We start from the raw sequence: 24,259 nt of genomic DNA on the forward strand, positions 1-24,259 counted from the left end.
ACAGATGTGACACAGCTGGAAGTGTGCACTCCCCTTCTGCTGCACCCTCCCTCAGCCCCTTCCCCCTGGTTGTGGGGGGGGGGCAGTTTTCAAGTAGCATCAGGGAGACAAATCTACAGGCTAGTAAAACCCCAAAGTTGGCACGGCCCCTGAGACACCTCATTAGGGAGACGATCATCAGCCCATCTTTAAAATCAGCTTGATTGAGGGTGTTGATTTTCCCTGCCTGGCCAGCCTGTATAATCCTGTTACCAGCAATGCCAGTCCTGCGGGGCTGAAGATGTGCAGCTTGATCCTAGCGCAGCAGGGTAAAGGCACAGTCATGCTCAAGCGGCTACAGCAGGAGACCCACATGGACTCAGTGCACAAGGAAAAGACAGTTGTAATCCCCCAGAGAACAGTCCCCAACCCCCTCAGTTTCCTCTTCCAGCTTCCTGGTAGCCCCCCCTCAGTAATCCACCTGATAAGGAGCCGCCACATTCCCTGAGCTGCTTTCCTCCTTCCTTTGGAAATTGACAGCCAGACAGATGCCAGCCACGATCTCAGCTACTCCGCCGCTCCAGCCAAGGTAGAGACAGGTCCCGAGCCGGAACTTGTCCCCTGCGGGGGCCTGGGGGTTGGCCATGTTCTCTAGGACTTCGTAAGCCATGTAAGATGTGGCGCATAGATACATGGCTCCAGAGAGAACCAGCAGGAGTCCAGCAGTTCCCGTAAGCTTGGGGTTGGGCTGGTCTGTCCACCAGCGTACCCCCACATGGGCTAGAGAGTAGCTCAGGATCCCTGTAAGCACTGAGATGACAGTGAGTGCTCTCAGCATCTGCATGGGCCAGGAGATGGCAGTCTCCTGGAGGATGGGTTGGCACGCCCTGCCCGGCACACCGATCACCTCCACGCAGCTTTCCCACAGACCATCGCTGAAGGAAATGTCCCGTGGGAAGCCGGGCCGCCTGGAGAATTCTCTCCACTGCGGGGTCACCGTGGCTGCCAGCAGCAAGACCCATCCCATGGGAGCCAGCACCAGTCCAAGGGCCACGGAGCCAGTTGCCATGGTCTGATGAGAAAGAGCCCAGGTCTCTTAGCCTCTTCAAGGGGGCTCCCTCGGGCTGGGATGAAGAGTCGGGCAGAGACGCTGTGCAATCGGGAAGGCGTTTTCTGGGATGCACGGAGCGGAAAGGAGAAAGTCGTCGCTCGTCTCCAGGGTGCTCTCAGGCCGGGCTGGAGGCTGCTGGAACCCGGGTGAAGATGTTGGTTATGGTTCTACTGTCCACATCACCTTGACTTTGTAAATCCTCTGTCGTGAACACGTTTCCTTCCTAACATTTCAAGCCTGTTGATTAAACGTTAAGTGACCCCCCCCCATGCCCCCATGTTACACATTAACATTGCCCCGCGTTCCGCTCTGGCCCTAGATCGTGGCCAGACATAACAAAAGGCTCTAATCATGAATATGCACCAGGAAGGGGCCCCAGTGAGCAATGCTCTATTGACCCCCACCCGAGGTAACTGCGGGGAGAGTGCCTTCTGTTAGACCGTTTATGCTGCTTGGATCGCATCAGCCCCAACATGACGCCTCTGCCTGTACCAGGGCTGAACTTGGCCCAATAGCTTCATGAAGGGCAAAGAGGTTGGAGGATTGGGGTGGGGGAAGGGTGTGAGAGAGAAATGGAGAAGGGTGATGAACACCAGCATTTGCATTGTGCAAGAGGGTATGTGTCTGGGTGGAGGATGGGTCTTGGGGAAAGGGGACCTGGGAGAGCTTGGGTGGGTGGGACAGGGGCTTTGGGTGGGTTGGCTTGGCTGGGAGTGTACAGGAAGGGGAGCTCTGGAAGACTGAGGGACATGGCGGGCGGGGAGACTAGGATCGCTGTGCAGCTGCAAGTGAATTGGCGGCTGCAGGCTCCAGGTTCTCATTGCCATGGAAACATGCCTTATTAAAGATGCCGGGTGCCTCCATCATGTGCACTGTGCTGTACACAATATACTGCACACACTGCACTTTACACTGTGTCTAGGCAGTGGGCTAACATTCTTTCTCAGTTACCCCAGCATGAACCTAGCATAACTCCAGAGAGGTCACGGCCGTTACTCTAGATTTGCCCCACGTGACAGAAGTTGGGCCAGGGGATCCAGTGGTTGGTGCAAAAGAAAGGGAATAGCCCAGGTGGGTTCTAGTCCTGTCTCTGCTATGGACCTTTTCCCCACACTCTGCTCTTCTAGCCTGATGTATTTAAAGGAGCAAGGTGCCAATGTTTGTCTTCCCAAGTGTCCATATTTCTACTTCTCAAATGCTGCCAGGTGTGGAAAGGCATGCTGAGCAGAGGGTAGCATCCCCCCCCCACCCCCCAACTGGTGCTCTGTGGCATAAACAGCAGCTCTAAACCTACATAACAACTCTGGCATCTTTCTCACAGTTGGTAGCTGAAAATGCTTCGAGCTTTCCTCCACTCCCTATACAGGTTTGCTTGGTAGAAATACTTTGCCCTGCTATAGCCCCTTTCAGCCAGCAACACCTGCATAGGTTACAAAAAGGACTCCAAGCACTCCCACTTTTCTGTTTCTTGAACATCACCGTGGGAGAAAGTTCTCAGGGGTGGGAGCTTGTTTGATCAGTTACCTTCAAGGTGGGAGTGGTGTCATTGAAGCCCAAGGAATGCTGACAGGTCACTGAAGTATTTTGTCATATGGGGTTGGCCTGCTGTTCGGTACAACTACTGCAATGGTAGTTAGGTGCCTAAATGGCCTTTTAAAAAACGGTGCTTAGTGCTAAGGGTAAAGCAAACTATAGCTGTGCATCCGCCTGTCAGGGTGGTGGGCTAGGCTGGCTTAGTCCTGCCCCACTGCAGGAGGCTGGACTTGATGACCTCTAAAAATCCCTTGCAGCCCTACATTTCTATGGTTAATTTTGTTAGCTATGAAACTGCTCCGGTCCTTAGGGCTCTGGAACAGAAGCATGCTCCAGGGGCTGGCTATTCATCTCAGGCGAGTCCACCAGCTTGCTGTAATGGGTTTATTAACAAGGTTACAGTTTCTTTCTCAGGATAACATATAATTGGTATTGGCAAAAAAGAAAAGGAGTACTTGTGGCACCTTAGAGACCACAGGAGCGGGTCTCTGGTCTGGAGGGCGACCAGACAGCAAGTGTGAAAAATCCAGACGGGGGTGGGGGGTAATAGGAGCCTATATAAGAAAAAGACCCAAAATTTGGGACTGTCCCTATAAAATCGGGACATCTGGTCACCCTACCCGTCTGTCCCCAGAGAGGCCATACCTCGTCTATTGACCTAGTGCTGTCTACACCATGGCTCTGGTCAGCTTAACTACAGCGCTCAGGGGTGTGGACTTTTCACACCGCTGAGCGATGCAGCTGGGTCGACCTCACGTTTTAGGTAGACGAGGCCTATATGTCTACAAATACACTGGAGATAGCTGCACTGGAGAGCTACACTGGACCCCCCTGAGCCCAATTAGGGCCTTTGGGCTGTACCCAGTACAATTAACCAATACCAATTATATGTTTCAGAGTAGCAGCCGTGTTAGTCTGTATTCTCAGAAAAGAAAAGGAGTATTGGTTAGTCTCTAAGGTGCCACAAGTCCTCCTTTTCTTTTTTGCGAATACAGACTAACACGGCTGCTACTCTGAAACATATAATTGGTATTGGTTAATTGTACTGGGTAGTGCCCACAGGCCCTAATCGGGCTCAGGGGGGTCCAGTGTAGCTCTCCAGTGCAGCTATCTCCAGTGTATTTGTAGAGATATAGGCCTCCTCTACACTAAAACGTGAGGTCGACCCAGCTGCATCGCTCAGCGGTGTGAAAAGTCCACACCCCTGAGCGCTGTAGTTAAGCTGACCAGAGCCATGGTGTAGACAGCACTAGGTCAATAGACGAGGTATGGCCTCTCCGGGGACAGACGGGTAGGGTGACCAGATGTCCCAATTTTATAGGGACAGTCCCAAATTTTGGGTCTTTTTCTTATATAGGCTCCTATTACCCCCCACCCCCGTCTGGATTTTTCACACTCGCTGTCTGGTCGCCCTCTGGCCCGGAGACCCGCTCCCGTGGACGCGGGGGGTGGTCACGCAGCGGCACTGCGGTAGCGGTTCGAGTGCAGAGGAGCCCTGGGGTGCACGGCACGACCGGGGGACCCACCCCTGCACTGGGCGATGCGGACCGAGCAGTGCAGATGTTCTACGTCGGGGGAGGGGGGTTGGGGGGCCAGGGCAGGAGGGCTGGGAACAGATGTTGAGGAGCCGCCAACACCGGGTGCAAAATCTGCAGCTGGGCCTGCAGCTGGGCAAGGCCCCCAGGGCAGGGGGCAGGGCAGGGGCTGGGCTAGCCCAGGCAATGCCATGTGGGGCGGGGGAGGGTACTGAGGGGGGAGGGGCAGAGGCTGGGGGCGGGACCTGGGATTTGAGAGGGGACGGATCAGGGGCGGGCTAGGGGCTGGGAGGCGAGGGCTGGAAAGGGGGCGGGGCAATCGCGTCACAGCCCTAGGCCCCGCCTCCTCTCCTTACGGGTCCCGGTGGCAGACATTTCTCCCTGATGCGCTGCCTCTATTCAGCCGGAAGGCGGAGCTCGTGTCTCTTCGGCCGGGATCGGATCACTGCGAGCCAATGGCGGGGGGCACGAGGCGCACCCGTCGCTCCGGATAGGCGCGGCGCAGCGCGGGGGCGTGGCTCGCTAGCGTGGTGCCCACTCCCCCCCCCCCCCGGCACGGCTGTAACGGTCGCCGGCTCCGCGCGCGCCTGCGTCGCGAGAGAGTGAGGAGGCGGGGGGAGCTCGAGAGCCGAGTGGAGCCAGGTGAGGGGGCGGGTAAAGTCCCTCTGTTCTCCCTCCCCCGTCCGCCCGGCAACGGCCTCCCGCCGGTCCTCGGCCTGGGGGCGCAGCCCGACGCGGGACCCCCCGGCTCTGACCCTCCGCGGCCCCGCTAAGCCCCTGCCCCCAGATATACCCCCGGTCCTGCCGCTCTCCCCTCCCCCATTGCCCCACTCCAGCGGGTACACACCGCCCCCCCCCAGCCCTCCGACCCGTCCCTCTCCTCCCCCCACGGGCGCCCAGGTCCCTCGGGTCCCCAGACACCCCCGCGCCTTGGGTCAGCTCCTAGCCGCCCTGCCCTCGCATCCTGCCCCCTCCCCGCCACTCAGCGCCCCCCCTCCCGCCACGTGTCACAGACCGTGAAACCAGACTTCCTCTGTGAAATTGGAGGGGCAGGGCTGGGGTGTCCCAGCCGGGGCTCCTACCACGTCTCCAGCTACTCTGCATCCCCCCCCAGCCCAGAGGGGATGGATGTACTTTCCCCCTGCATAGCCACTGTCGGGGGAGAGGGGGGATCAGACCCACTTCTGGGTACCTGGCCTGGGTAGCAGCCCCAGGGCTTCCTGCAGCTGCAAGAGATTGCCAGAAGTGGAGATAGGTCTGATCTCCCCTGTGCTGTTGGGAGTGCCCTGCCGGAGGGGGGGATTCCCTGAGGTGGGTCTGATCACCTGCCTTGCTCCCAGAGCAGCTGTGCAGGGGAAGAGCAAGTCCTGTCCCAGCCCAGCCCCAACTCGTAGCTAGGAGCCCCCAGCTGGGGTGTTCCCAGCAGCACAGAGGAGATCAGCCCCATCTCCATTTCTGGGAGCTGGCTGTGGGACGTTCTGGGGCCGCTGACAGCGCAGAAGTGAGGGTAGCAAGCCCATGACCCCCCCCCACACACACACACACAACAGATTTGTGACCCCTCCATGACCCCCTTTTGGGTCAGGACCCCCATGGTTTCACAACACTGTGAAATATCAGTTGAAAAGATGAAATTGACTAATTTTCAAATCCTATGACTGTGAAATTGGACCAGAATGGACCTTGAGTTTGGTAGGGCCCTGCACATAATCATTAACTTGAGCTATCCGGCCAAGTTTTGTTTCTCTTTGCTCAAACTGGAACTCCACTTCTTTTCTTCTCCCCATATCTCATTGCATTCCCTACTGTCTCACCATGTGACTCGTGCCAAATCATTAGCTCTTTGTTTTCAAAATAGAAATATTTTCCATGAGGACTTTGGATGGCAAAATATACTTCATTAAAGTGGGGCCTGCACGAACAGGATAATAGGCAGTTAGTATTTCACAGGATTGAAGGAACTGAGAGCTTGCATTTGATAATTAAGGCGTTTGCAAGTGCTAGATATTATAGGTGTACTCTGGGCAGGAGGTTCATATGTTTGAGATGGTTTCATATACAATAAAGTCAACCAAAGCTCTGGATAGAGCAATGATCATAGCTGATGGTGTAACATCACTTATGACTGACTGACCAGGTTTCTGGGTGTAGTTGTATGAAGTAATCTTTGGAGGGCAGAAATGAACTGGCCAAGTGCTGAGGTTTGTAAAAGGAAATTTTGAATAATTATAGAATGAATACCTGGATATGATGGTGGCTGATGCCCTATAAATAGCTAAGATAGTATAACATATGGCCAGGTTTTATGCTGAGCACTTTAAAAGTGTTACAAACCAGAACATTTTCCATTTCTGAAAAGTGTGGTAATCCAGACTAATTGCCCTTCTTGAAGTGTTAACTGCTGTTCACTACTGGAAAAGTAGCGCTGCCCTGGAAGGGAGGTGCTAATTAAATGTGAAATGTAATGAAGAGAAATGTTTCCTTTAGTGAAGAGTAGCTGTAGTATTTATGTCAGTGCAGGCTTTGTATCCTTCTTGCTTGGCCAGTGGCAAAAATGGATTGGATTACGCTGATTTAAAATATGGTTCTATTTCTTTAATTTTATAGTTGACTGGACTAGCTGTGATGGCCACTCTCGAGAAATGCCCAGACCTGAGGTTCCAGCACACCAGTCCAACAGGTTTGAATTGTGAATTGTTTTCCTTAAGTCATACTCCTTCCATATCCTTGTAGGAGATTCCTTAGGAAACCCAGGAGGTGGCTTATTTACCAAAAGTTTTTTATTAAAAATAAAATCTTAAAACATTTACTTGATCTGTTAGTATCCTGTGTCTGCAAAACAATTGCATGAGTGTCCAGGGACAGATCGTCACACATACAACCAACCTCTCTTAAAATCCAGCAAAGGAGGAGTTCATAATATGATAATATTGCAATGCATCTTTACCATCACCAATATTATCTCTGGTTTCAGAGTGGTAGCCGTGTTAGTCTCTATCAGCAAAAAAAAACCGAGGAGTACTTGTGGCACCTTAGAGACTAACAAATTTATTTGGGCATAAGCTTTCGTGGGCTAAAACCCACTTCATTGGATGCATGCAGTGGAAAATACAGTAGGAAGATATATATACACAGAACATGAAAAAATGAGTGTTGCCATACCAACTGTAACAAGACTAATTAACGTGGGCTATTATGAGCAGGAGAAAAAAACCCTTTTGTAGTGATAATCAGGATGGCCCATTTCAAACAGTTGACAAGAAGGTGTGAGTAACAGTGGGGGGGGAATTGGAAAAACATTTTTTCATGTTCTCTGTGTATATATATCTTTCTACTGTATTTTCCACTGCATGCATCTGATGTAGTGGGTTTTAGCCCACAAAAGCTTATGCCTAAATCAGTTTTAGTCTCTAAGATGCCACAAGTACTCCTTGTTTTTGTTTTTTTTTAGTATTATCTCTGTATGCAAACACTGTCACTCTGCTGCGTCAGAGCACATGCACAGTGATACCGGTGAGAGATGCATTGCATTCTTATCTTCCATAGTGGTGTCCTTTCATCTCTTGCTGACTTGCTTTAAGTCCTCTGTGCCTGTTACGAGAAGATTTGCCATTAGGAAAGAGATTTCTCAAGCAGCAGTATTTCAGAGCAATCAAACAAAGAACAATTAATATCCACACAGTGCGGAAATGTGTGACTACAGCTTAATGCTGATTCTCAAGAAATTGACTTGCTAATCATTCTGGAGAGATTCACTTTTTTTTAATGAATTTGAATTAAATTGGAAGAATTATTTTGTAACCAAAAGTTCAAATTCCATTTGATAAATTAAATTGGCTTGTTGGTCTCCTTGGTAAAATTAATTTCTAATATTTCCTCCGTTCACCCCAGCAAGGGCAAGGATGGGTTTAATAAGTCTCTTCCATTCGCCGTCTGAAGCTTTATTTCTTTGAAATCAGCTGCAAAGTCATCTTCATTTATTGCCTTTCGGTCTCCTTCACTGGCAAATATCTCTGAGCAGGTGGACCAGGCTGGGGATATTTTCCCCTCAGTGTAGGTTCTAAAGGTTGATCTTTGGGGAACACACTCTTGGTGTAATACTGATAGGTAGTGCTCTGAATTATATGCCCATGGTGTGACTCTTTTCCAGACTCTAATACAGGTCAAAAGAGCTGTTCTTTGGAGACCGACTGGAAAACCCCAACTCTGTCTGTGAAGTTCCAGAGTCGTTTTGGTCACTGTTTAAGTATGGCTGACAGTGGGGATACAGCAATCGGGACTTCCTGCTCAGACAGCACAGAGGGTGAGTCTGAATGTCTGATCGTTGCAGTAAAACTGCCGAATTTTTTCTAGTTCTTCTTACAACATAAACCAAGCGTCAAGAACCTCCTGATACAAAAACAGCCCTAGCATTATGAAACAGAGGGGAAGAGGACATATTCTGTAATGAGAATATTATACACTTAGCCATTAGTTTTATAACCTAAAATGTAAACAAACCTATATTGGTTGAGAGACTCATTATCTTACCTAAAGCTTGAAAGGTGATTAGCCAAACTGCATTACAATTTCCAGCTTCAACTGTAGTTACAAGTTTGTCAATTAAAATGACTTTTGGCAGAGGTAGATTAATAATCTTTAAAATGCACAAAGAGCTACTGATCTTCAGCCTCTGGTTCATATTAATGTACTTTCCAATAGTGTGTGTGAGGATCTCACTCTACACAATTTCCCTGACAAAACTATTTCCTCAATATTTCTCTTTACCTGTATTTTGTATGAATTATGGTCAATTTATTAAACTGGATAGAGACTGGTATATGTTGGTATACTTTGACTTGAGCTGCAAACAGAACAAGGGAATTTTTGTGTAATAGTTCTCAATGATACCTAGACTTGACTATTTTGATTGTGTAGTGAGATGCATTCTTCAAGGTCACTTTTCATATTGTATCCAGTCCTAATCAGGGGATTGTTAGTTTGGAGTTCTCCTTGCAGCACAAAGCTTCCCAAGAAGGCCATGACTTTAAGCGCATGGGGAACTGACACTGATATCAATGGGAAATAATCATATTTTTGCTTTTTAGCGGGGGAGAGAAACTGTGGTCATTGACTTATAACTATGTGTGGATCCACTTCTTGTCCTTCTGTTGCTTGAATTCAGGCTTCTACACTTCCACCGCATCATGTTGGCTTTTTTAATTGTGTGCAAGTAATGTACTCTACAGCAGTATAGGAAACTGCACCTTACCTCGTGCTAGATGAGACAAACTCTTGTGTATGTTTGGTCTGAGGCAGTAATGAGGCTTGCGTAGGACAGTGGTTCTCAATCAGGGTTATGCAGAGCTCTTCCAGGGGATACATCAACACATTTGGATCTTAGCCTGTTGTAAAACTAGGCAACATAAAAAGCACTAGCGAAGTCAGTACAAACTAAAATTTCATACAGACAGAATGAAAAAGTAAGCAATTTTTCAGTAATAGTGTGCTGTGATACATTTGTATTTTTTATGTCTGATTTTGTAAGCAGATAGTTTTTAAGTGGAGGTGAAACTTGGGGTATGCAAGACAAATCAGACTCCTGCAAGGGGTACAGTAGCCTGGAAAGGTTGAGAACCACTGGCGTAGGACATTGCTTGTTAACCTAAAGCGCCTTTCAGTCACAAATAAGGAGGGTTTACTTGTATTGCTCCTTAGAAGAAACACTTCTTGTTCACTTCCCCATTCTTCCTCAGGTGTATGGTACCATTTGAAACTTGCCATATTTTCTAACAATGCAAGATTCAAAATCTAGGTGTTCCTAAATAATTTTTTCAAAGTATTGTATGCCTGCACCTTGAGGTTCCCCCTCTAGTCTTTCTCAGCACAAGAAAATTTCCAGCTGCACTCAAAGTTGGGTGTTGTTGTCGATAACACCACAAACATACAGCAAGACAATGTCCCTTCTCTGAAGAGCTCTGATTAAGCTTGCATTACTGATAATTGTTAGAATCATATTTTGACTTTTAAAATCAGTGCACTTGTTATAAGATGCTACTGACTGTGGTGACCATTCCCACACTTCAAGGGACTGATTCATTTCCAGTGGATTCCATTGCTCATGGATAGAACTCAATAGCTCCTGACCAGGATGCTACAATCTAAGTTTAGGGGACTTGAGTGAAGAAATCGGCACCGACTCTCCTCAGTCTGTTTGAAACATGTATTTTTGTCTATTTGGAGGGCTGTTTCCTCTTTTGAAGGAGTCCTAGGGGGAGATGATACCTGCAGGGATTCTTCCCGCCCCGTTTGTTAACGTTGAGAGATGATCCTTCATATTAACAATTTTTATGTAGCTTGAGACATTTGACAGGGTCCTGCATAGTTCCTCATTCCAGTTACTTTAAAATTGTGACTTCGTTCCTTCTCATAAGAACACTCTGATGTTAAAAACATGTGGGAATGCGAGCTCGCTGTCCCAAAACTGGGCTGGAGAAATAGCACGTCGGGATGGGCCTTATGCCAATGCATTGAGAAAACAGGCTAGCCTGAGGAAACATGAAATTAGTGCATTGGTGCCCGAATATATGGGGAAGAGGAAAAATCTACACATTGGAAAAGAAGGCTCTTTGGTGTTTGCCCAGTTGAGCTCCTGTTGTTGCTCTATTGAAACCTGAGAGTTACTAAGAATAACTTCAGACTTCCATGTAATCAGGTTTGGTGGCTGCGTGAGATGACGGATCTGCACTCTTGTGTGCTCTGCTTTGTCCCATTTCCTGTGACTGTGGGACAGAGCCGTTACTTTTAGTTCTAGGAACGGCTGATTTTGTTGCCATGTACCAGGGGAGTTCTAAGGTCAAGTGCTCTGTGATGTGTGTTCAGCTATGTTTGCAGCTTATCATGGGCTTAGCAAAGGCTCCTATTGCTTTTGGTTACAGTGCAGAGTCGCTGTGCTGTGGGATGAGCAGAATGTAATCAAGGCCTCAGTTTTCAGTTCTTGAGTAAGTTTCAGCCTTTTTACTCAATTTCCGGATTTATTTATAAGTGACTAGACAGATAAGTTTATCAATAAGTTTTGATTACAGAATTTTAATGCCAAAATGTAATGATTTAGGATGAATGATAGCAGTTGTTGCACTTTTACAGTTTACTCCGGCCCCATAAATATCATGGGGCTCCTGGAACTTTTAATAAAGGAAAAAGCAATGTGCAAATGTGCCCTTGCACTGCTACTGTGTATGATCTCCCCCAGCCCCTCGACCATAGGAAATGTTCCTAGCAGGATAAGAAAAGGTGGCAATTGTCTTTTAATTGAAAAGTGTTGCTTTAATTCTAACTCTCAAAAATCCTTTCCCTAGAATTTTGCAATTCCAGTAGCAGTTCCTCGTTTCAGCCCATCAAAACCCAAGTGACCATCCCTACAGCCCATGTCATGCCTTCTACATTGGATACTTCACACTCCACACTCTACTCAACAGGTGAGCCAAGCTCTTTGCAGAATGCACCAGTTTCATCAAAACCAGCGGTACCAAGATCGTCCACTGAAAATGTAGGGCTGACAAGAAGTGGAGATCTTACTGCTGTGAAATCCTCTCAAGTGCTGCCCATGGATCTCTTGCATCTCTACGGGACTTCTGGGGAAAATGGTTTTGAGCAGTCCTGGTTTCCCATTTCGGATCACCTGAGAGCGGAAGACACTCGAAAATTTGACACTCCTGCCATTGAGCCTACCCTTAATCAGTCTGTTTTGCTGGATACGCTGTACGCTGACCCTGCCCACAAGTTCCAGGATCCAAGCTTGATTTCCACCTACAGAGGAAAGGAGCCTTACAAAGTGCTGCCAGAGACTAAACCAGCAGCAGGAGCTAGTGAAGCCTGTGAGCCACGAGGTGGTACTTGGCCCACTGGGAGCAGACTGGTGCCATTAGGATTTCAGTCCAATAATGTCTTTTTGAAACCAACAGCGGCGCAGTCTCGGGTGTGGAGGCAGGAGCCTTGCACTTCGCATCCACATCAGAGGGTCTGTGAACTCAGTGCTTGGAGGCAGCAGCTGGACAACATACGGTTGCAAGTAGAACAGATGCAGGTAGAAATTTAAAAAAACAACTCTTTGAAATCGCTTTCTCCTTCCCTCTCCACCTCTCTTGCAGTTATATGTAATGTAACCACAATTCCTGACTAATGCAGTAATGGGGGGAATGTCTCATGCTTCTATTACACATTTTTATACAAATTATCTCAAAACTATCTACATATACATGTGTCATTCCTCACATCACTGAAATGCGGCAACCATGTAACGCAGGGGTGGGGAACCTTTTTTCTATCGGGCCACTGACCCACAGAAAAAATCATTGGCATGCCACACACACAGCCCCATGGGGGAGTGCGGAGGCTTGGGGCTTCCCCCCTGCAGGGGGCAAGCCGGCGCTTGTGGCTCCAGCCCTTTGGGAGGACAGGGAAGGGCGCAGAGGCTCGGGGCTTCCCCTAGGCTCCCGGGTGGGACCAGAAATGAGGCATTCAGGGTGCCAGGAGGGGGCTCCAGGGTGGGGTAGAGGGTTGGGGTGTGGGAGGAGGTGAGTGCTCTGGCTGGGAGTGCAGGAGTGGGCTCCAGGCTGGGGCCAAGAGGTTTGCAGTGGGGGCGCAGAGTCTACGAGGAAGTTAGGGTGCAGGAGGGGGTTCCGACCTGGGGCAGTGGGTTCGGGGTACAGACTCCAGCCAGGTGGTGCTCACTTCAGGCGGCTCCATTCTGGCCCCTAGGCGGAGGAGCCAGGGGGCTCTGTGTGGTGCCTGCTGCCCACAGGCGCCACCCCCGCAGCTCCCATTGGCTGCGGTTCCCAGCCAATGGGAGCTGCGGAGCTGGCATTGGGGGTGGGGGCAGTGCGCAGAGCTTCCCTAATTACCCCTGCTCCTATGGGCTGCAGAGACATGCCGGGAGCTGCGTGGAGCTGACCGGACTTCTGGCAACCCAGCGAGCCAGCGCTTGTGGCTCCAGCCCTGCAGAGGGGCACTGAGGCTCAGGACTTCCAGCCTGCATTGTGGACACTTGCTGTGGGCCGGATGGAATGAAGCAGCAGTCCGGATTTGGCCTGTAGATTCCCCACCCCGATGTAACGTAACACAGCAATGCTACACAATAGTTTAAATCAGGTGGTGATTACCCTTTCCAACGGAAAGTACAGGGGAAACGTATGTAGATAGAAGATGGTGGATATCAGTATTTCAACTAGCAGACTAACCTCGCTCCGTATCTAGACTTTTGGAACAATTTTAAGTAGATTTTTATGAAAATATCAGTCTTTCACTGGAGGGGAGCAATTTTGTTTAGTGAGCAGTTGGTGGGTAGCAATATTAGAAACGAATGGCTTCCAATGAGACAGCACAGTGGTCTAAAATTATTCAATAAACTCATTGCCCGAGCTCAGCCAAAATGACTTGTTCCCAGAGCCCAGACACAGGCTGAAATAGCTCCGTACCAGATGAACTTTCTGCTTGCTCGCGTGCCAGATGAGCACACAGTGCACAAAAATAGCCTCAGCAATGTTGCTGTTACCTTCTGTGAAACTTAAGCCACTCCTTCCTATTCTCTTTTTTTTTTTTTTTCCCCAGTTACAAAATGGAGCTGCTTGCCACCAACCTTCAATGTATGCTACTTCACTGCATTCCTCTGATCCAGCCCAGTGGGTCAGTATCCTGAACACCAGTGAGAATCTACTTAAGGAAAAAGAGATCCTCATTGACAGGTAGGAAGTATTTCAGGAGAGAGCAGTAAGAAAAAAACACAAATGCTAGATCCTGTGGGTTTTTATTGAAACTAACAAATAACATAGTAATTGTAAGAAAACATCTGAAGAAATGCCCTTTTCTTCCATGAGATTTCAGAGTGATTCCCATGGAAGCAAATAGTGAGGAAGTGAGACAGGTGATTCCTTAGCAGCATTGGCTAACTTAGAGGATCTGCAAAGGATTTTTAAAAACTGCGTTTGTGCTTTTTTCCTGCTTTGTGACGGAGAAAGAAGAGCTAAAAGCTTTTAAAATGTGTTCTCCTGTTTGTTTACATGAGAAACATTTGGAATGCCACGTCTGCTCTTCCTCGTTTTGCTCTTTGGGATCTCGGGGATGTTTATTTTGGGCTGGTGAATCTTTAACAAATCTGTCCTGTCTCCAAAGTGCTTATTGACTGTTGATGTCAGGTGTTAACACACATGAAGTTTTAAACATTTGGACTAAAAATCCCTACCCCTGTCATTTGCTCAGCTTAACTCTTCTGACATATGCAATTTCACCAGTAAATTCTCCAGTCACCATAGAGACTTGCAGGGCAGATGAGACCTCAAATTTTTAATGCTAAAAACAAGCATGTTTTTGACAAACGCTTTCAAGTCTTTAAAAATTGCTATTCCTGTGCAGGCTATTTTTAAAATATGTAGCTGCGTTTTTTGTCACGATGTAGGGCAGTGACTGAGGAGCTGTGTGTTTTTGACGGTACTGGGTTTACATAGCTGGCAGAGCGTATTGTCCTCTTGGCTAGAGCAACAACTAAGGGGTACGTTTGAGAAGGATGTATTGTCTGATCTGTCTTTTGTTTTTGGGCAGGCAGAGGCAGCACATCTCCCAGTTGGAGCAGAAGGTGCGTGAGAGTGAGCTGCAGGTTCACAGTGCTCTTCTTAGGTCTGCTGCCCCCTATGGAGATATTTGCATGTTGAGAATGCAGGTAAGTAGGAACAGCAAGAAGTCCATTGAAAATAGCATGCACTAAACCCACTGGCTGCAGTGTGCTTGTTTTAGCGGGTCCTTTCCACGTAGGAGGGGTGGACAAGGTAAAAGTCCATTCCTGGTGTGTGCTGGTGCCAATCCATCTGGGTTTTTCTGTGGCTCTTGACATTTAGATCCTTCGATTTCTGAACAAACTGCAGTGGTCACGCTATTGATGCCGGTGGCTAACAGCACCAGCCAAGCGGTGTGCGAGCTGATACTGCAGGTGCATAAGAGGTGCTGTGAAGATCTTTGGGAGCGGTGAAGGGTGGATAATGCATCAGCGTTGTAACTGCTGTTCTGGAGAATAGGTCTGTTACGTTTAACAGGTGGGTTTAGTGGACAATGGGAACCCTTACGCTGGTTGCTGGGTGTCTTTGTTGGCAGGAGCTGCAGCGGGAGAACTCGTTCCTGCGAGCACAGTTTACTGAGAAGACCGAATCCCTCAGTAAGGAAAAGATTGAACTGGAGAAGAAGCTGGCTGCTTCCGAGGTGGATGTGAAACTGATTCAGGAGACGCTGAAGGAGACCGTGCAGAAGCATGTAGAGGAATTGAAGAAACAAGAGGAGAGGGTATGACTGTCGGTGCTCTAGAACTGAGGCAATGCCTTTTTTTATTTATTTTTTTTCTCCAGGGGGGAGTTGGCACAGTGATGGGCATTGGCTCGAGGAGCCATTCCTGGCACCACCACTTGTTACGTGGAGCCATTGGGACTGCTCTCTTCTCTTGCAGCCCCCAAGCAAAGAGAAACCTCAGCCACTATCAGGCTGTAGTTGTGAGCAACTTGCTTTCAAAAAGAAGCAAAGAAAAACCTCTGGAGTTTCTTTTGCCCTTTAATTTTCTTCAGTATGTATCACTGTAACATCAGTGACTTGTCTAGACCCACTCTTAATTATAATTAGCAAATCATCATTAGTAATCAATATAATTAAGGCTTTATTGTGAAGCGAATGTAAGGGTTAGTACAATAAATAGGTTGGACTCCCTCTCTTGACATAAGTCCTTCCCTTGCTCGAGGTAAAGTCTGACTTATGGATCCACGTTTCTGTGTCACATGGATCACACTCAGTACTTAAACACGCTGAAACTGTCTATTCAATGAGGAATGATTCTTGGCTTAATTAATAAAATGTTGTGTTTTGAGGCTAAGCCATTACTTATTTTTCTTGGGCATTCTGTTATATAAATGTCACACCCTGAGTAGAACTGCCTGTTCCATTCTTGCCTGGTACTAGTAAGAGTGCTCCATTTGGAGACACTCTTCTCAGCCCTATTAGTCCTTGTTCCCTGTAATGTAGTGATCCTATTTTTACAGTTCTAAAAACAAATGATACATAAATCTGCAGTTTGTGGTGAGTGGGTTCAGGGAAACTATTGGGCTCGCATTTTCTCAAGTTCCTCTGATTATTTGCAGAGGGCTCAGAGGTAGGTATAAAACAGGAGCACCCACACATTGCAACACTAAGACCCTTATTTGCAACTTGCGAAGAGTCTGAGGGCTGTGTTAAATTGTGTGTATTTAATGACATCACATTGCTCGGCTTTAATTATTTTTATATTTCAGAATTTTAACCGTATTTTTAATTGTGTGCAGCCTCTTATAAATGTGTGTGTGGCACTTGGTAACTTTTTTAAATTCCAAGAGTATTTGCTCATCCTTCCTTTGAGTACAGAAACCGCTCCTTGCTTGGGCTCACCAGCAAAAATAAAAACCTGCAGTTACAGAGGGCAGCTTAGGAGCTTCTGTGCTGACCAGATACCTAGCATATAACTTCCAATGGATGAAGTTATTTTTCAGATACCAGTGAAAAGAAAAGCTGCTGAGATAAAGCAGTTTGATATTTTGGTGATGGGTGCTGCAAAAATGCTTTGATAGACAAGCTGGAGAGAGAGAGAGACGCACACACATGGAAATTATAACCTAAGCAAATCAAACCTTCAAATGTCTCTTCATGCAGATAAAGGGAAGAGACAAACATATTAACAGTCTGAAAAAGAAATGCCAAAAGGAGTCTGAGCAAAACCGGGAGAGACAGCAGAGAATTGAGACCCTGGAGCGCTACCTGGCTGATCTGCCAACACTAGAGGATCATCAGAAACAGAATCAGCAGGTAAAATGACATCCTCTGTATAGTGTTGCGTTTGAGGCATTAGCCTGGATGCCACAATTTACTGCTGCCGGTTATGCATACACTAGGCTGAGTAGAATTGCAATCTGTCCCTCTGAAAGGGAAATGTTCTGAGCTATGGCTGTAAATTGCCACATCAATAGTAGAAGTCCCTGTCAACTGCTAGGGTAGCCCTAATATGGCGTATGGCAGAGGATCTGTAGACTTGTTAGTGCTGAGCAATGTTCTCTGTTCCAGTTAAAGGAATCAGAACTGAAGAGTTCTGCTCTGCAGGAAACCGTGACAGCGCTGAAAAGAGAGCTTGGAGATGTCCGGGCTGCCTGCAGAGAGCAGGAGATGCAGCTAGAAACACAAAAACGCAAAGAACTGGAGTTGCTTTCCACTGTGCACAGGTAAAGCTCCAAAGATGACAGTGAACCGGACCTCTGCCTAGTAGCGAAGGCCAGTAGCTCTAGAATCCTGAGAACAGAGAAGTGGAATACACGAGAGTGCATCTTTCTACTGCAGCGTAGTTATGAACTGGGCTTGTATTGAGTCTCTGGATATTGTGCTCAAATGTAACTACTAGATAAAATTGAATTACCATAACTTCCGGCTGTTCCAAAGCAGAGGTATGGCTCAGGGAAATGCATGAAGCCTTTCTGCTCCAGATCCCTTGGTTCATATTCATGGAGCTATGTGAAACTAGCTTGTGGACTTGGACCAGTTGCCATTGAATGTGTGTCTATATCACACATGCTACAATTGAGCATCCCATTGTGACAGCCTCAGCAAAGAGGGCAACAGTTGACTGGGTCATGGGGGCTGATCTCCCCCCCCTATTCCTTAGAAGTAAATCACTTCAAGTCACATGGAAGAACATTGACAGGGCAGTGGAAAAAGCTTTTCCCTTCTGTATCCATTCTGTGGCAGAAGATGTCCGTTTCTCCTGTTGTCTCTTTTAAGAGAACCACTGCCAAATTGTGTTGAAATTTCTTACATTTGCCAGTTCCTTTGATGAGCTGTTTATCTCAGCTTGCAGGATAGGATTCAGCAATGTGTGAAGAGTGCAGGCAGAGGGTCACCTGTCCAGGAGGTGGAGAAACAGAAATCAGAAAATGATTCTCTGCAGAAAGACTGTGATTGTCTCAGGAAGGTAACTCTGAATATACAACTCAGACATGGGTGAGACTACCCCACACTAACTCAGATTTGTCTCCTTCCTTCGACTGTTCCACATCAGGCGTTAAAACAGGGGTTCAAGTTTAACATTCAAACTCTTACGAACTTATACAAGCGCTAGCCATTCTCAGCATGCCAAGCCTGGAGGGGTCTAATAGCCATTCTTGGTGCAATAACTGTACAATTCTGTAGTGTTCGCTTAAACATCAAAGTGACGAGAAACTGAAGAATCCAGAAAAGGAAGCAAGTGGGGAGGGGAAACCCCAAGAATGCAGCCTCTCCAGTCTCAGTACATAATTGCTATTCCTATTAGCGCCTTCCACCAGGGAATCTGAAAGCACTTCACAAACCAGGCTGTAATTTAAAGTGATTAAAAACGGATTTGTAGGGCAAATCCCAAGTGGTATTACTGAGTAAGTTTGGGCATGTTCATCTCTTAGACGCAACTGCTTTTGATTTCAGATTGTGGACAAACAGCAGAAGAAGATGGAGCAGTTGTCTTCCCGAATAAAGGTGAGAGGTGTGAATGCTGAAGGTCTGGGAACTCTCGAGCATCGATTATAAGATATGTTGGACTAACTTCTCTCCCTGGGTCTGCTCCAGAGCCTGGAAGAACAGGTGTCTCAGGAAGAGGGGACAAGTCAGGCTCTGAAGGAGGAAGCAATGCAAAGAGAAAACGCACTGCAGCAGCTGCGCACTGCAGTGAAAGAGGTTAGAACTGGAGTTTGTGTATGAACACAGTAGCTGAATGAACAATAAACTGTCTTGTAGCGGGGGATTTAACGTGCCGTTGCTGGTTCCTCCTTCACTGCACCTTGTCAGAGTCTGCTAGCTGCCCTGACAGTGCTCCAGAAAGGGGTTCCCTTGTCTCTATTTTAGAACCATAATTTCTCTTTCATCCCTCTCTCCACCCAGGTGTTGCTTTTGTAATGCCCGAGATCTGGCTATGTGTGGCACCCATGCAGCAGCTTGTCTCCCTAGCTCCCAGCTGTGTGGATTGTAGTTGTAGTTACTGACTTGGCCACCAGGGTGCGGTAAAGAAGTCTTATTCACCACAACTATGTACCAGAGCAGGGGTCGGCACTTTGAGAAGTGGAGTGCCAATTCTTCATTTATTTACTGTAATTTAAGGTTTTGCGTGCCAGTAATACATTTTACATTTACAGGGGTTGGCGGCTGGGACCCCGGGCCGGCAGCGGGCTGAGCTGCTCAGCCCACTGCCGGTCTGGGGTTCCGTCCACTGGCCCATGCCAGGTGGGGTCCTGGTCGCCGGCCCCACTCAGCCTGCTGCCGGCCCTTGGTTCCATCCATCCAGGCAGGCAGCAGGCTGAGCGGGGCTGGCAGCTGGGACCCTGGCTGGTAGCAGAGTGCCACTAAAAATCAGCTTGTGTGCCGCCTTTGGCATGCCTGCCGCAGGTTGCCGACCCCTGTGCCAGAGCCTCATGAGCCATGAATGAAAGAGTCTAGGTTGAATTCCATCTGTCGCCTGAACGTGACCCAAGCACTGAGTGTGTCTCCTGAGGGAGAATTCAGCCTGCATCGAGTTGGGCGAAGAGAAGGGAGAAAGAGCACAGGCATCCCTTGGAAGCCTCTGCATTATTATCCAGACTGAGACCGCCAGGGAGATAGTGGGATAAGGCGCTTCCTGTCCTGTTGATTTTTATATTTTTACCTTTTGAGAGAAGCTGGCTCCTATTTAAGAAACCCTCGTGTTGTGGTGGTCAGGCCCAACATTTGACTTTAAACTGTTCTAGTTGGGTTTGAATCCAGAGGCCATTCTTAATATAAACCCACCCTTTTGGTCACCACCACCACCAGTATCTACACTGCTAAAAGTATATCCCTCTGCTGGCAAGACACAAATTTCCATTCCTGTGAAAAGAAAACATCCTGATTCAGAGAATAGATTCTGGACAGTACCCAAACATTTTAATGCAACGAAAGTCTGTAATGCCTGCTCCACACTGAGGGGCCATTAGAATCAGCTGTCTTATCTGACATAGTTAAGACTTAGCTAATGTTACTTTGTTTCTTCAGCTTTCAGTGCAGAATCAGGATCTGATTGAGAAGAATTTGACCCTACAGGAGCACCTCCAGCAGGTAGAGATGAACCAACTGCTTCCTGCTGGGACAGCTCATCTCGCCCATGAGTTACACAGTGAACTGGCCAGCTGCCTACAGGATTTGCAGTCTGTCTACAGCATTGTGACTCAAAGAGCGCAGGGCAAGGATCCCAACCTTTCCCTGCTCCTGGGCATTCACTGTAAGTACACAAGGGACTAGAGTGATGGAATCTCGGAGTCAGGGGGGGCGGGGGGGCTTTGGTTCATGGGCTGGGTGGAACAGAATAATTAGTTTATATCAGTGGTCCCCAAACTTTTTTCAGGGTCACGCTCCCCCTGAGCTGGGGCAGAAAGCAGGGCTGTGGCTCTGCGGGGTGGGGCTGGGAGCGGAGTTCTGGCGGGGGCCAGGGGCAGAATAGGGCTGGGTGGCACTCCTTCCCTGCCCCCCATGGGGGCTGGCCCGAGCCCAGCCCCCACCACCCGAACATTCCTCCATGTCCCCCTTGGGGGGGTGCCCCACAGTTTGGGGATGTCTGATTTATACTCTAGATAGAATGTTCTCCTCCTGGGTTTCAGAACACTGAAAAGGCTTAAAAGAAACCTGCCTTTCTCTATGCTCTGTCGTTCTATTCAGACCTCTGATTCACAGGCTTTAAAGATTTGAATTCCCTGTACGTATCTGTTGGGTGTTAAATAATGCCATGTACTGTGGATAATTTGTCTGGTGAAAAGTGATGTATTCACTAATGCAGGACTCCTGTTCAGAACTGTATGTCTGATGTGATTTCATTTGCTAACTATACAGCTGTGCAATCTTCAGTTAAGGAGAAGGATGACTTGCTGAACGCAGACATGCTTGCAAAGAAACTGATGGAGGTGAAGCAGCTTCACAAAGAGATCGAGGACTTACGGACTGCAATATCTGACAGATATGCTCAGGATATGGGGGATAACTGCATCACGCAGTGATGGATAAGCTCTCCCCAGGATAGCGTTGGAACAACTGGAAATGAACACCTGAAAACCTGAGGAGATTAGAGCCCATGGAATGGAAAAAACAATCAAGCACCTTACCATCTCCATGCTTAGGTACAAGATGCAGGTGCTTATCCACAAGAGGAAATCAGGGATTCTGATGCAAGGTCATTTAGATGCTGACTGGCTAACTGGAACTATTCAGGGTCTTTGGTGTTCGTCAGACATTGCAGCGACTTTGATCCTTTGGAAGGTGTTACGCTGGATTTGGTGAAGTCTCTGATTTGATCTGGTGGGTGAGTTACTAGTTATCTTCCAAGAATGTCAAATACTGAACATGGAAACACAAGGATTCAAACTGACATGAGAAGGAAGTGGATGCCATGGCCTCTGTCCTTTCTGGTAATGAACAAACCAAGTAGATTCCTTCTGAATATTCTGGCCTTACTGACTGCACAGAAGGGTTCAGAGGAAGTCTGTGGAGTTCATAGACAAGCTGCTAAACCACTAGCACTATTCAATTGTACCTAGAAGTACACGGTTACAGGCTTACCTGCAACAACCATGTACATGGTTCTGGCCCGGATAAATAGTGTGTGGTCATTCGGGTAACCAAGTCTGCATTGCTCAGGTATAGGCAACTGAAGCCTTTCAGTAGCCAACAGGCTGGAAAAAAGGTGATGCTAAAATTGGGTTCTGAAAATGCTAGTCTTGATGAGGCCTTAGGATTTTATCCCTTTAACGGGGATCTGAATGTGGGGAGTAGCAAGTGGATTGCTACTGAAGTGCCTTAATCCTCTAGAGAAATTTCCTGCCTACTTAACTTCATCCCTAATGGATCTGCTGGTGGGATGGGGGAACTGGTCTTTCTCCTAACTGCCTTTATAGCCATAAACCAATCCTGCAGCAGCCTTGGGCATATATACACTCTGCCTGGGAGGTCAGCTCCCTGCAAGCAGCAGAGAGCCTTTGCAGGCCTGCAGCATGTTCTTGCGCAAACACCCTTGCAGCCTCCTGTAGAAGTTCAGTGGGGGAAGTGACCATACTACATTAGGAATCTTTGCATGAGGTATGATCAACGTTCTGCTGTCTGGGATCTGCACAGGGTTTTCCCAAAAGTCCTGCAGGAGGGTGACCCCCTTATATGTCTGCAGTGCAGTCACAGGGAGTCATTGCGGCTCACGTAGACACACCCACTAGATTAAAGCTCGCTCAGTACCAGAGCGGTGAAATCGCAGCAGGGTGGCGCTGGATCTGCAAGCAATTACCCAGGATTCCGTGTGCGCTTGTCACAGATTTATTGCTCCAGTTCCTGAACTAACTAGATTAAAGCTTGCTTGGTTTAGGGTACGTGAGCTGCAACCGCACCCTGTGAGTGTAGTGAAGACAGACCTTAATCTGATGTCAAAATACGCAAATGAAAATTCTTTTCCATTCTCACATTTTGTCAGCTCTCAACCTTAGGGGTGACTCTGAAGTACTAAATGTCGGCTTAGCTGGGAAAGCACCATGGGGCTAATGATGAAACCCGCTGGCTGTCATTTTACTCTTGGTTCAGAAGCTAAGAAGTCAGTTCAGTCAGATGAAAACCCTGCTGACATACGTTAACATTTGGTTGTTGTAGGCTTGCAGCCTTCCTTTGGGGCTGATCCCCAGTTCTGTGAAGATGCTGTTCCTGGTGCTCTTTTGTCGGATTTCATTGAGACCAGTAAAATCTGTTTTTGAAATCTGGCCACCACAATGTATGTTCTGGAAACCACCTGGCTAATAGGCTACCCATGACTAAGATCAAAAAGTATCTGATGGATGGCTTGTTAGCTGGTGTATTCCCTGCTGTGCAGCTACTCTGTCCTTCCTGGAGCATCTGGTGTGGTGCCTGGTAGCGTAATATGGATCATGGCATCTCTCCACAGGTGTTGCCTCCAGCCAGCTCCCTTGCTGAGTTACTTAGACAGTGGGCCAAGACAATTTCTTGAAGTCAGTTGCCCAGACTATTGAGAAATACTATGGGCATGCCGGGGCTAGCAGCACCAAACATGAGTGTTGCTGGGTAACTGGAAACCTTGGTGACCATGTTGTTTAACAAAGATGCTGTTAGCCTGCCAGGGAACCTGCATTTAGCACCTTACTTTTAAAGCAGCCTCACCCACCTTTCCATTTATACCCACAAAAAACATGCAGGGAGGAAGAGAGGAGATATCTACATGTCCCCAGTGGCACCCACAGAGTTATGGTGCAAAACCAGAATCTAGGTCTTAAGAAATGAAACCCTTATGTATTTAAGCTGATACAGAGCAGGGCGCTGCATTTCTGTCCTTGGGGAAAGAGGTGATAGGCTCCTATGTGTCATGGCACTCTGGTAGCATATTACTGTGCCGGTGAGAGGGGTGGGGGGGGTTCATTTTAATCCTTTTGCAAAAGTTTGTATTTAAAAAAAAAAAAGTTATTTGCATACCTTTTTATTAAAGTAACTTTGGTTATAGCAGGTATCCACCAGTTTTGGTGGCTCTTCACAGAGCGCCCGAGACCCTGGTATCCAAAATAACCATGTAGTGTGGTTTGTCTCATTGCTTACGCAGGATGTGTTTAAATAGTTGACTTCTGCCTGGTGTTTCCTTGTACAGTTAAGCACAGGTATATTTATATGAATATTTGTCTTACGCAGTTTATGGTACTGAGTATTTTGGTTATAAAATAAAGCTGCTTTGTTCCTGTTGAGCAGAGCAATTCGGTGTACGGCTTTCCTTCTCAAAGGTGTGGCAGAGGGAGGTGGGATTTGATAGTATTTCATAAGACTCTGCATTGTTCCTAATTACGCTTGTGCTTTGTCAAACAGAAACTACTTCCTTCCTGGCTATACACTGCGACTTCCAAATCAAGCCCCATAGTCTGTCTGCTTCATCAGGGTGTCACTCCACTTGCAACTAGAGTTGCTCTACTGAAATCAGTGGGAGTTTCACTGCCATGCAGGGATGAATCAAGCCCTAGGATTTTTCACTGCACACATGTTGCAGAAGACTTTAAAAAAAAATAAAAAG

At 47.7% G+C, this 24,259-nt stretch overlaps 2 protein-coding genes across 4 annotated transcripts; one reads left to right on the top strand and one right to left on the bottom strand.

Moving 5' to 3' along the window:
- Window positions 1–448: 448 nt before the first annotated feature.
- On the bottom strand, window positions 449–1,048 carry LOC140900584 (claudin-23-like). Its single transcript, XM_073318089.1, has one exon. The coding sequence runs from the start codon at window positions 1,046–1,048 to the stop codon at window positions 449–451; it is 600 nt and encodes a 199-aa protein (XP_073174190.1).
- Window positions 1,049–4,718: 3,670 nt separating this feature from the next.
- On the top strand, window positions 4,719–23,953 carry CEP85 (centrosomal protein 85). Of its 3 annotated transcripts, none has more exons than XM_073317604.1 (14): window positions 4,719–4,800; window positions 6,766–6,838; window positions 8,309–8,461; window positions 11,496–12,223; window positions 13,747–13,880; window positions 14,734–14,851; window positions 15,280–15,465; window positions 16,852–17,004; window positions 17,260–17,414; window positions 18,037–18,157; window positions 18,646–18,696; window positions 18,787–18,894; window positions 20,221–20,446; window positions 21,052–23,953. In XM_073317604.1, the coding sequence occupies exons 2-14, from the start codon at window positions 6,784–6,786 to the stop codon at window positions 21,213–21,215; spliced, it is 2,352 nt and encodes a 783-aa protein (XP_073173705.1). In that variant the 5' UTR covers window positions 4,719–4,800; window positions 6,766–6,783; the 3' UTR covers window positions 21,216–23,953. The 3 variants fall into 3 exon arrangements, with proteins under 3 accessions (XP_073173705.1, XP_073173708.1, XP_073173707.1); XM_073317606.1 differs by lacking the exon at window positions 4,719–4,800 and adding an exon at window positions 5,807–5,850; XM_073317607.1 differs by lacking the exons at window positions 20,221–20,446; window positions 21,052–23,953 and having other exon boundaries at window positions 18,646–18,835.
- Window positions 23,954–24,259: the final 306 nt, after the last annotated feature.

Source organism: Lepidochelys kempii, chromosome 19, assembly GCF_965140265.1.
Source record: "Lepidochelys kempii isolate rLepKem1 chromosome 19, rLepKem1.hap2, whole genome shotgun sequence".
NCBI lineage: Eukaryota > Metazoa > Chordata > Testudines > Cheloniidae > Lepidochelys > Lepidochelys kempii.

Bases quoted from the DNA above. Each gene is read 5' to 3' on its own strand.
- CEP85 (XM_073317604.1), top strand. From the start codon at position 6,784: ATGGCCACTCTCGAGAAATGCCCAGACCTGAGGTTCCAGCACACCAGT. The intron at 17,005-17,259 runs GTAAAATGACAT...TCTCTGTTCCAG, and splicing joins ATCAGAAACAGAATCAGCAG to TTAAAGGAATCAGAACTGAA. The intron at 18,158-18,645 runs GTAACTCTGAAT...TTTTGATTTCAG, and splicing joins ACTGTGATTGTCTCAGGAAG to ATTGTGGACAAACAGCAGAA.
- LOC140900584 (XM_073318089.1), bottom strand. From the start codon at position 1,048: ATGGCAACTGGCTCCGTGGCCCTTGGACTGGTGCTGGCTCCCATGGGA.